The following is a 12609-nucleotide window of genomic DNA, read 5'->3' as shown; positions in this document are numbered from 1 at the left end:
TCGACTTCGACTTCTCCCTTGTTTTTGGTGCCGAGGTTCGACTAATCAAGTGGAAGATTTCTGATTTTGGGTGCTGCTCCTCGTCGATACGCAGCCGAAAACCCTTCTCAACTTCATCATCGTCATTATCATCCAGCGAGCAGCCAACAACAATGCGAACTGACAATGCAACCGGACAAAACAAGACAAGAACAGAAAAAGCACAAGCCCAGGAAAGACAAAGGGAGCAGGGGCAAAAACAACAAAAAAAGCCAGTAACAAACCCGATCAAGTGAGCTAAAGGATCGTCGAACCTCAGCAGGGGCAAACAGGCTTTCGATTTTTTCCCTGCCCGTTCCAAGTCCCGGCTCTCGTATAAATAGGACCCAATATCTCCCGGTTGCCTCATTCAGTGTTTTGTGTTGAGTCCGAGAGGTTCAGGATCAGGAGCAGCTTGCGATCGCTCCTTGGGGTCAGTCAGGCCAATAAAAGCATCAAAAAACTCACCATTTGGATACCGTTCTTCAGGATACAGCCGGCGACCAGTCCACTAAGAGGCAGACATGTAGAGGTAATTTCATCAAAAGGGGAAATAACTACACAATAGAAGGATAACTATTGTCTGGGATCATTTTTATTAGTTGTTAGAATTAGAATTATTATTATTATTATTTTTATTATTAATTTTTAGAATTTATTATTAACTTAAGTATCTGTGCAAAATTATAAACGAATTATAAGTTTGTTTTGAGTGTGCTTAATAACCCATAAAACTTTACTACTTTTGGAATAGTTAAAGAAGAAAGTTCTTGAAACTATTTATATATGTTTAAGCACTGAGGATTTAATTATTTCATTTACCTTTTTACTCACTAAATTTATGCTCTGTATGGAATTAAATTTTTATAAATATTTTATTATATTTTCCAGATTCATCTCTTCTGTGTCAGCCTTGTAGCTGCATACTCAAAATATTGAAAATGAAAACATCCATGATTTTGGTCCAAGCTCAGTCATTGCATCCACCCAAACCACCCAAACATTATTTAAAGTATCTAAAATAAAAACCAGCATCAAGCTGTTGATTATGACTCTCCGGACATATTGAAGAACCCATTGATAGGGCCTAATCAGGGCTCGCATCTGGCCAGAACTACTATTGGCACTCATCACGAAACATTGAATCGCTGGAAGGCCGCACAACATCGCACATCAGCCATCCACCACACATCCATCCATCACCCACCAAACGTCGTTTCGGCCCTTTGGACAAAATTTACATTTGAGTTTAAGTTTAGGTGTAAACAATAAACAAAAACAACAATAGGCTACCAAAAAAAAGCGAAAAATCCAAAACAAGTGCTTGTTTATTTATTTTTCTTGGGTTCTTATCGGACAGTTGGCATCGAGCTATCGAGTTATAATTATTTGGATTATTGGGGAAAACTATGATTACAAGTTTATTGACCTCAAGGATAAGAGGTCTTGGAGAATCTAATATTTCCTGTTTACTTAAACAAAAACTGAGTCGATCTTAAGGATTTGACTAATGTTTTGATTATTCAATTTAACCACCTTTATTATAATGATAAACTCGTCTCATATATTTGAAAATCTTTCGCAGGATATATTTAGTTTAAATTTAGATAACTCGTAAAGTTTAAGTCCTTATAAAATCTTATCAAATTTGTAGGAAATGGAAATTTAGAGAATAACTTATATATAGAGACACCCTAAAATGGTAATGTATTCGTCACCCCCCTTGACTTTTACTTTGCTTCGGGCATCTTATAAATAGTTGAACAAATGAACAAAAATATTTCGTTATGATTACTTACAAGAAAGGCCGCAGTGCGAACAATAATTTATGTGTATCAAGGTCAGGCCCGCCAGCAAAGCCTATAACTATGGCTCTGACTGTGACTGCGACTGCGACTGTGATTGGGACTATGACGGGGGCACCGTATGTGATTCGAGTGCCACCAGGCACCGTCAGCAGATTTTTAGGGCTTACGACTTGGGCTCACACACAGGTGCTGCTGCTGCCTGCTGATGGCGCACTGGCTACTGCCAAAATAAGCCATAAAGAAAATGGTAAGTGAACTGGTTTGGTCGGCAAGTTTAATTGGCATTATTTGAGCTCGAGCTCACCGGCTGGACAGCATTTACTTCGTATTGTAATTCCCATAAACTATTTTCGGCTTAACCGTTTGTAAATTGCGCTCGCCAATGATTAAGCCAGGCAAGTGTCGGTGCTCGAGTGCTCGGTTGAGTGTTTCCTTCAGAAATTAAGCAAACTAAATTGTAATTAACAGACGTTTTTCAACAGTTGTCCAATAGAGACAATGTCTCCGCTGACGGCCAGCAGCTGAAGTGATTATTTTTATTATTATTATTTTCAATACAAATTCGTTTTCGTTTCGTTTCGTTGGAATGTTTTAATTCCGCTCAACATTGACCTCACACCGGGGCATCGAAGAGGGCCCCTGGTCAGGGGTGTCCGCTGCTAATTAAATTAATCCAACCTGACGGCAACTGCCCTTTCATTCGGTCTAGCCTATCCTTTGGGGAATTGGGGAGTGCAAAGAGGCTGCTGCTGCAGACATTTTCCGACATTATTTAGGTTTTAGCCGGCACTCGACATCGACACCAACACACACAACATCCTGGACACCCGAACAGCTCAACCAATTTCTAGCAAACACTCGGCCCGGTGATCAATCTTAAATTTTCACCGCTTCTGTCAGAAATGTGCGTACTCGACGACATGGGACGACATCGGCATCATGTGGCTCAGTTGTCCTGGCCAGATCCTCGCACCCAAATACCTTAAAACGTTGACAGGCAAAACCCAAAATGCTGGTTGACGAATGAGGTCCGGAGCCCGTAGAGTTTCCTCTGGGGAAAGCTGCGAAAATTCGGTCTGCCTGCATTCACAAAAAAAAAAAAAAAAACTCGTCAAATGAAGCATGAATGTCGGCACTTTCCCTAATCAAATAAGGGGAATTTATATAAAAATATTATAAAAATTCATTCAGATTTTAGAATTTAAAAGGTTCTATGTTTTTTTGACAAGAACTAAGTTATGCAAGGTAATCATATTCCATTTAAAGATTTATGGTATTGAATATTACAAACTGCTAGAGTAATGCTTGTAATCCTGTGTAGATATATTTTTTCCTAAAATAATAGATGACAATAAATAAGAATTTCCAATACCTTTAACATTTAAATAATATTGTTTTCTCTTGTTTCAATTGTTTGTTTTATAACTACGTAATCTTTTATACTTAAAATCTTAAAAAAAGCAACGGGATACCGCTATAAGGTCCCTTTTCAAACGATTGCCATCCCAACCCGAATCCCATCCATCATCGATTGTCAATAAACCGATGTCTGGGGATTGCACATTTTGTTGCCGCCTAAATGGAAGATTAAGGAAGTTGGAACGTTGGACTCAATTGTTATTTCATACTCATATCTTAATTAGTTTTTATTCTTTCGCCTTACAAAGATATCTAAGCCGATATTTATTATCATATTTATAATATATATTTGTTTAATATTTATGCGAAAATGTAGAGCAACATACAAACAGGACAAACATTGAAATAATTGAGAGTTCTTAAGATTCTAAATCAAAGTTCTTTTGTAGAGAAATTGCACTTGAATCAGGAGGGATTCAAATTTTGATTTCAAGCTTTATTTTAGTTTTAATGACAGTGTATCCTTACTTTTTGATTTAAGCTACTTCAGATATTTACAAAACATAATTATTTATAATTATATATATTTACTGATTACGACTTGTGTGAAAGTTGTTAAATTTCTCTATCTATTTACAATTTGTGTTTGTCTTTTATTTCTGAATGGAATTTTCGAGAGAGAATTTCACTTCGACTTGGAGCCAAAACATTTAAGATTTATTTACCCTAGTTAAGGTGCTAGCCGCGGAATAGAACTCTTGCTTGTGGTTAAGTCTCTAGCTTAATATTTACAGATATGTGCTACGGACAAAGGGCTTAGGAGGCTACAACACCGAAGAGAATTACAAAACTCACGCACACGGGGGAGAATTAGACTAAGGAAATATGTACACGGTTCTCTGGCTAATAGACATCGGCTTCGCCTCCGGCTTCCTACATGAACTAACTGAGTTGGTAGTACTCCGGAGCAAAGTCGTTGGCCAGGTTGCTCAGGAAGTTGAAGTCCGATGAGCTGTTCGAGTTCTCCAGTCCACTGATCGCAGCTCCTGCAGCGTTGGCTCCATTATTGCTGAAGCCCTGACCCTGGCCACCAGGTCCTACTCCGTTCAGAGCGAATCCGTGGATGTGCGATGGCGCCGGCGGAGGTGGTCCGACCCCTACTCCAACCCCAACCCCAACTCCAACTCCAACTCCTACTCCCACCGAACCCGGAACTCCCACAGCTGCTTGGGCTGCTGCTGCTGGATTGTGGTGGGCATGGATGTGGGCGTGCGCCTGCGCCTGCACCTGTACGTGGTGGTGCGGATGGTGGCCGTGCGAGTGGGTGGCCGGACCCGGGGGTTGTTGACCCGCCTCGTAGTATCCAGACCCGCTTCCGCCGCCCCCGAAACTGTTGTAGCCCTCGCAATTTTCCATTTGCAGACCCAGGGCACTATATGTCTCTCCAGCGCCCAGGTGATGCATATGCCTGTGGGGAGGAAAGGGTTTTTGAAATTATTTTCAATATTAAAAATATTTCAAATATTTCTAAAAGTTCTTTTACATTTAGAAATTAAAACTGGTGTAAACCATTTGCGTTATTTAATTTATATTCTATTGCATGGATCATTAGCCCTTGGCCCATTTTATAATTTGAAACCATTTTTTCACCTTTGACTCTAAGCTAATACCATAACCCAAAGCTCTGGCTGAGTATGCAGTCAATATAAAATTCACAAACCAAGTTAAAATGAAAATATTGAACTGCTTTAAATGTTGGTGAACATAAACTGGTTAGCCCAGTAGCTTTGACAACAACCCTGCTTCGTTACTTACTGCTGGTGGTTAATCGCCGCCTGTTGGTGTTGCTGATGCTGTTGTTGTTGTTGGAACACCACCGCTTGGTGCTGGTGCGCCTGCGCCTGCTGTTGAAAACTCATATTGTCGTAATACGAGCCGTTGTTAAAGTTGCTCGGCCCGTTAACAGGGGGCGCTTCAAAGTCAGCCACATGGTGGTGTGCCTGTTGCTGGTGGTGTTGCTGCTGCTGGTGGTTCAAGTACGCACTGCCGCCGTTGGTGTCATTGTAGTTGTAGTAGAACTGCTGTTCGTGCTGTTGTTGTTGTTGTTGACTATTTTGGTGGAAACTGGTTGCGGTTGGTTTGGGACTTAGATACTCGCCGTGGAGCGCCTGCTGCTTGTGGGTATTGTGGTGTGGTGATGCGGCGAATTCAATATCGTATTTGCCGTAATAGTCCTGTGGCTGCTGCTGCTGTTGAGGGTGCAGTTGCTGCTGTTGTTGTTGCTGCTGCTGCTGCATCTGCTGCTGCTGATGTTTGGGACTAGGATAGTAACCGGGGAAATAACCACCGGCTGGGCCACCACCGCCCCCATTTCCCCCGTTGCTATCAGTTAGCGGAGTGGGCGTGGCAATGGCATTGGCACCGCTCTGGAAACGTTTCTTTGCGCTCGCTTTGCTAATGGGTGCACTACCTCCTCCTCCCACAACAACGGCTGCATCCGAGTCTCGCCGAAAGCTGACCAGACTGCTGGGCGTGGAGTTCTCATAGCCAAAGGGAGAGGCCTTCGAAGAGGTGGACACCGCCTCCTTTTTGATGACCTGCCAAAGTGTAAAAAAAAGAATTAAAGCCCACTCGAATATTTTATTTACTGTTATATAATATCGATTTTGATATAATTAAATTAAGCATATTTTGTATCGTTGTCAACTCACCTGTCCATCGTCTTTCTTCTTCACCTTGATGGGGCTAGTTTCCTCAATGTCCTCGTCCAAGCTGACACTAGATGCCACACTGGAGTCGGCGCTGATCACATTCGAGGCGGATACGGTGGTGCTGCCCAGCAGGTTCGAGGAGATGCCCGTCTCCAGTGATGAGTTAGGCGTTACTACAAAGTACAATCCATAAGAATCGAGTAATATTTATATAGTATTCAGGACTTACGACTTCCAGCACTCGGATTATTATTGGTGGCGCTCGGCGTGTTATTGTTGTGTCCGCGGGAATTGGACGTGGAATCGGGGATATCATCGGAGGGCAGTTCGCAGCCTTGACACGATTTCTTCGAATTGGAGTCTGCAAATTCGCGGGAAGGTAGAAAAGATAAAAGCGAATCAGTAGGTATATGTATAGCCACGAATATTGATGATTTGTTTTCGTAAGTGGAGGATTGAGATGCGGTCCAAGAAGAGTCCCAGTCGAGAACCCAAGGCGAAACTCTCACGCGAAAGGGGTTAGCACGTCGAGAGCCGCCCTGCCAAAAGTGGTTCCAACCCATCCACTGACAATGATTGATAAGCTACACCATCTCTTACTTCAGCGTAAAAGCCTCGAAACGAAGCCATGCTAAGCCGAAAAAGTAAAAGTGGAACAACTTGTTAGTAAACTCCAAGAGTGAGTTTAATTTTTGGTACAGTTTTCCCAGGTTTTCAGTCCTTTTAGGTCGTATGATATAAGAAGTCTGCTTTTTGGAAGCTTCTTTGTTATATGGAGCAAGCTAGGGATAGTTCTTGGTAATTTCACGACTTAGTTAATAGACTCTTAATGTTAATTAAACAATGGTGTACATATTTGCTTTACTTACTGCTATCGGACTGATCATCGTCACCTTTGAGGCTATCCTTGTTGTCCTCATCGTCGGTCTTCGAGAGCGTTTGCCTCTTGTGCTTCATGCGGCGGTTTTGAAACCAAACCTTTACCTGCAACCAAGATGGGATTAGTTCGACTTCCGTCAAGGTGTGCGCAATTAAAAGTGGGAAAATGGAGTAGGGGAAGCCAGCGAACAGGGGCACTTGCTGCACTCCGCTGTCAGCCCGGGCACCCGGCAATTTGTCAGCGGAATAATGGCATTTTTCACCATCAGACCGTCAGACCGTCAGCCGTGTGCGAATGCAACGGAATAAATTGCATTTGCAGAACACTCACCTGTCGCTCGGTCAGGTCCAGGCTGGCAGCTATTTCGATTCTCCTTGGGCGGCATAAATATTTATTGAAATGGAATTCCTTCTCCAGCTCCAGCAGCTGGGTGTTGGTGTACGCGGTGCGTAGTCGTCGGGGCAGGCCGTTTTCTGGAACGAATTCAGCTGCAATTGAGAAATTGCATTTTGTTCGTTTGAGACTTTGCGGAGTGAATGTGAAATTTTCTTTTTATTGTTCTTCTTCAAGGGGTTTTGCCCTCGAGCATGTCCTTGTGTGGGCGTGGCCCAGGGACACAATTCGACATATTGCATTCGCTGTGGCACTCGAAGATTCTTCAAGGATTCCACCTCTCAATCTCCGCCAGCAATCAATCCATCAGCTCGTCAGCGGGCATAACTAATTCAGCGAAATTCGCCCAACTATACAGGAAAACTTTCAGATACATCCGCGTTCAGTATGAACCAAAAAGTGCAGCTGATGTCGGGCAGCAAGTTCCGTATTTATTCGAATATATCTTCCTATCTCTGAAGTTCTGCGCAGCGTTTTCCTTCGCCGCTGAGACGCGACACTCACAGCTCGAGCGTTAAGTAATTAACAAAAATCTAATCAATCAATCAGTGGAGAGAGACGTGCCCACAGCGCGGCTCTCAAGCATGTAACATAGTTCGGCTACCGAACAGAAGCCCCAGCCAGCAGCTTCATTGGGAAATTGCTTCTAGGGGCACTTGTGAAAAAATCTTAATTTGAATAACAAACAGAAAATTATTTCCATTTTTTAAGTCACAAATAAAAAGGGAAAACATGTTCATTTTTTTTTACTAAAAGTATTCTCAAGTTTGGTTCTGTTCGTTGATATTTATGTTGCTATCTTTTCCAATTATGCAATATAATTTACTCTATCCGCTGGTTTTTAAATAATGCCATATTTGGTGTTCTAAACTACTCTTCTGAGACTCAAAGAAGTTCTAATGATTGAGATCAGCAAAAGTTGTTTATGCTCCAACGACCAGGACCATAAACTTTCTCAAAATAAATTTCCCCAAATAAAAATCGCATTGAGTAGTAAAGAAATGCGCATATCATTTTAGGAAACTGAACATTTCGCTACCTTTCTGCCACCTTATTTGCATTGATGCGATTGCAAAATATTTTTGTATTATTTTTCTTCGCCAGTTTGCCATTTTTGGCAACAAACACGAAATTTCCAGCTGAACGAGCTGCGTAAACAGGGTCTCAATGGCGAAAGGAAAAGGATCCTGGTGGGGCAAAAGGATGCGGCAAGTGGGGCGGCAGGAGCCAGACATAGACACTGATTGAATTACAGATGCGAGCTCGAGTTCCTTCATCAATACTCGCAAAGCGGATGCCATAAACACCACCTGGTGGGGCACACACACACAGAGCCGGGAGTGTTTCAGGAGCAGCGGCGGAGGTTGAGGCCATTTCCCAGCCCCCAAGTCGCATGTACTTGTGCGAAAAGTGCCCAGATACAGATACGGAGCGAAAGCATAAATTTCGCACAAAAGTTGCACCCGAAAACTGTTTACGAGCGAAGCCAGCGGCAGCCAACGAAAACTGAAAAGTAAAGTGCACAAAAGCAGAAAATATGATTTCCTTTTTGGCGACGACGACCAAAAAGATAATTTTCTAAACCCGAACGTGGAGGGCGTGGCGGATGGCGGCGGATGGCAAGGACGAGTGGGGGAGTGTTGGGAATGCGAATGGGAAGATTCTAGGCAGCCAAGTTGAGTGCAGTTTCTGCAGCCTGGTCAAAATGGAATCCAACCCGTTCCAGCTGCAGTCCCTCCACCCGGCTCGCCAAATGACAGCTGCCTCTGGCTCCTGGGTCCTTTCTAGGTGGCTTGGAAATTACAAAATGAATTTTGTTTTGTCACGGCCCAGGGGGAGGGGAGGGGGAGAATGGAATTGGAAATGTCATCAGCATGGATGAAATGCCGGAAAAGTCGAAATGGAAACTTATCAGCAAACTACGAGCAAAGGATACTTTGCAACAGCAACAGCAGTCTTTGGATTAGGCGACGGGGGACGGGAGAGGAATTGTTTCTGGCCGGGAATGGGTGTGGGGCCTCTTAACTTAAATATTCGAGATCATCACTTGGTTATTACTGGCTCGTAAATCTTACAGCTATTTCGGGTGTGAGCTGTGCAAATAAAATTAATTTCAAAGAAAAGGAAACGCTCTCGATGATTTACAGCTCTTGGCATACACTTATTAACTGCTTCAACAGCATCATTTACATGTTAACACTTAAGCGCACTCGTTGTCCACTAACAGGACCTTTTCTTTTGCCCCCTTCTCCTGGCTGCAGGTCAGAATTTATGTTTCTATTTCGGCCTGGACTCACACACACCGCAAACGGACCCAAAGGATAGAGAGTGGTGGAACATTTAACGCATTTGCCGCACTTTTGGGCTGAAATTAAAATGAGCGTAAATTTTGCTACAATTGCACAAATGGCCAGAGGTAGCCAGAATGCTAAGCGTAAAAAACGCATATTATAATAAGGACACCGAGAGAAAATTGCATTTAATATAAAGCTCTTCTTAAAACATACATTTGGTACTTTGGTTTTGTAAATAAAAATTAAATAATGAATGCCGGTTTCCTGCTCATTAATATTTTGTATTTGATATGTGAAACAAATTCTTAAAAACTGGTTTTTCTTTAAGCACTGTATTGTACTTAAATTAAGTTTTACATTTTAATCTTTTTCATACCGTTCCAATTGTTTTTTAAAGTATTAAACCCGGCTCACCTTCTCATTTAAATCATCTGCTCCCCACTCACATGCTGAAGAATTTGCAGAATGAATTGTACACTCCTCCTTGCTGTTTGCCTAGCCCTAACTACTCGTACATACTTACATAAGTAGTGGGGACAGAGGGCAACCATTTTTTGGGCTCGACCACTTGCACATGACCGCAGTCCATAAGGATGCACATTAAGGACATTTGCGGCCGGTCAACAAGGTGGATGGAGCCCGGGCCAGAGTCCAAAGCCGAACCCGAACCCGAACTCGAACCCGGACACGGGACTGACCAAAGGTGGCCACTGGCCACTGGCAAAAAATGACCTCAATTTATCTTGTAGGTTTTTGTTTTGTCTTTAGTCGTGGGGGAATGGAGAACTTGGAACTTTTGCCTTGACTTGGCCTTAAATTATGTGAGCTCTCTGCGGTTGAGCGACAACGAGTTGGCCGAAAACCTTAAAGGCCGCTCGATGAGCTCGAGTATCTGCAAGTTCCAAGGCGGATTCAATCAAAGGGGAGTTACAATAAAAAACAGGGTAGACAATGGAGCAGATTGCTCGGTAGCTGGAAACGCCAAATGCTGATGCGCGATGCAGTAGAAATTCTCATTGAGATACAGATACTGGAGCAGCAACAGCTACGGATGCAGATACAGATACAAATACAAATACAAATGTATCTATAGCCGCTGGTGTGGGCCGACGAATGCGCAAAGAGCAGAACCATTAATCATTCCGGCCAAAGGAAGACAACAGCCAACAGACATCTGACGACGACGACGTCGTCTTTGGAGCCATGGAAAAAGTCAATTTCTCATGAAAACATTTTGTATCTGCATCCACTTGATATGCATTCAAACTAAATCAGCTCCAACGATACATATATCTACGAATATATAATATATATATATTGTATTGCCCAAGTACACAAACTCCACAAATATCAGAGTCAAAACAAAGACCTCGCCGAGTGTCTTCAATCATTTAATTGTGGCCTGATTGACAGTTATGCGAAAAGTATAACAACATCCTGAATGGCTGGGTCCTTTTGCCCAGGATTAGTTTTAATTAGCCACCCGGAAAAGGGTTGAAGGGAGATGGGAGTGCTTAGTGGGATGTGGGCGGAGGGGAGATCAAGCCGCAGGGATCCCAAGCCACCACATCGGTGGCCAGACAAACATTTCCGCTTTCTTTTCACTTTGCCCAACTTTACTTTAATGCCATTACCAACCACCGACCGAGGCTGCCACAGTCGAAAGATAAATTAGAGAAATATATTTAATGACTTTTCATGACCAGCAAATGTCAACAATACGAAACATTTACACAAACAGGGAAACAAATTCAACAAAACTAAACCCTCAGGATTGTTTATCAGGATAGGAGGCGAGTGGAGAGAGCGCCGTGTTTGGCCCTGCTGGAGGTGTGAAAATTTTTGATTAATGTTTCAATATTTTAGGGAATATATTTTTGTCCAAGATGAGAAAAGATAGCGCAAAGATCAGACAATTTTTAGTTTTTCAAGTTGAGTTCACTGGCTAATAGAAATATGAGTAGTATTTTGTATAATTTTGAATTATAGTTTCTTAATTGAATCAAAATAACAAATAATCTAAGTGAGTTTAACAGATGATTCGTAATACTAACACCCCAATAAATAGTATTAGCTTTGAAATTAACTTGGAGAACACATAGTTCTTAAATAAGAATGTTTGCTCTAATTCAAATAATTTTATAATAATATTTTGAACAGTAGAAAATAAAATATTAACAATTATGAATCTTTGTCAGTTCGTCATACAGCAAATGGAAATAAATTCAATAATTAACAGAACTGGGAAAATCATTCAATCCAACTTTAAATATATATATTGTTTTTGCTGACACATATACGGACGTTTTCTATTATTTTCCAAACTCTTATCAAAATGTCATTAGGCAGAAAAGGCAAGCAAAAGAAAATCGGAATTGAAAACAATGAAGAAAATTTCCAGGCTCTTTAAAAATGTTTCATGCGCTTGTTTTGTTATTTTCCTCAAATGATTTATACAGATTTTCTCTCGCAATTTATATTTTTTCCAAATTGAATGACATAGATGAAAGATGGCACCCTGGGAAATGCAAGGGGGAGAGAGTAAGTTAAATACTTTAAAGCGGTTCAAATTGAAAAACTTTCAACATGGCCCAGCGGTTTTGTAAATATTTACGATATTTGTTTTATATACACAGGCATTGTGTGGTCTTTGAATATAAAAGTTAGACAGAGAGAGCGTCAGAGTGGAAAAAATGAAAAGATATTTCTTGGTTGCCATGGAAAAATGAAAGCTGTTTGGCTCAAACTTTTTCCTTTTCCCAACGCTTAAGCCAGGTTACCACACCCCCAGCACACACACACACTCTCTCCCATTCTCTCTTCCCAGTGCTCCAGATCCCCATCCCACATCCCTGGTGGCTGTCATTTTGGCCTGGTGCTCTGCTCCTGCTCCTGCTCAGCGCTCCTGTCACAGCTTCCTCTTGTTCGGCCGGGCTCGAAATATGAAATCCATCAGGGATGCTAAGAGCTGTCAATCAAAATCAGCGAGGGAAACTTTTTTCCAACGCCCCGTCTCGCTCGCTCTCGTGTGGAAAATTTACATTTCCGTGGGGTGTGGCGAGTGTGGGGGGTGGGGTGGATTATGTTTTTGCATGTCTGCCAGATTGAAAGCGAATTAAAAATGGGAGAGAGAAAAAAACTGCTTA

General features: G+C 42.1%; 1 protein-coding gene across 1 annotated transcript in view; it reads right to left on the bottom strand.

Annotated features, from left to right (window-relative positions):
* Positions 1-3440: 3440 nt before the first annotated feature.
* pb (homeobox proposcipedia) overlaps positions 3441-12609 on the bottom strand; it is a 34875-nt gene continuing 25706 nt past the window's right edge. The window contains exons 3-8 of the mRNA XM_086832079.1: positions 7107-7264; positions 6766-6880; positions 6126-6257; positions 5897-6069; positions 5001-5782; positions 3441-4653 (exon numbers count right to left, since the gene is read on the bottom strand). Coding sequence (XP_086688205.1) covers positions 4128-4653; positions 5001-5782; positions 5897-6069; positions 6126-6257; positions 6766-6880; positions 7107-7264 — 1886 coding nt within the window. The 3' untranslated portion in view covers positions 3441-4127. The remainder of the gene's footprint in view (positions 4654-5000; positions 5783-5896; positions 6070-6125; positions 6258-6765; positions 6881-7106; positions 7265-12609) is intronic.

This window comes from Drosophila serrata, unplaced genomic scaffold, assembly GCF_035046125.1.
Source record: "Drosophila serrata isolate PLE 108 unplaced genomic scaffold, ASM3504612v1 contig_30, whole genome shotgun sequence".
Taxonomy (NCBI): Eukaryota; Metazoa; Arthropoda; class Insecta; order Diptera; family Drosophilidae; genus Drosophila; species Drosophila serrata.
The sequence above is the reverse complement of the archived record's forward strand: the minus strand, read 5'-3'. Positions and strand labels throughout refer to the sequence as shown.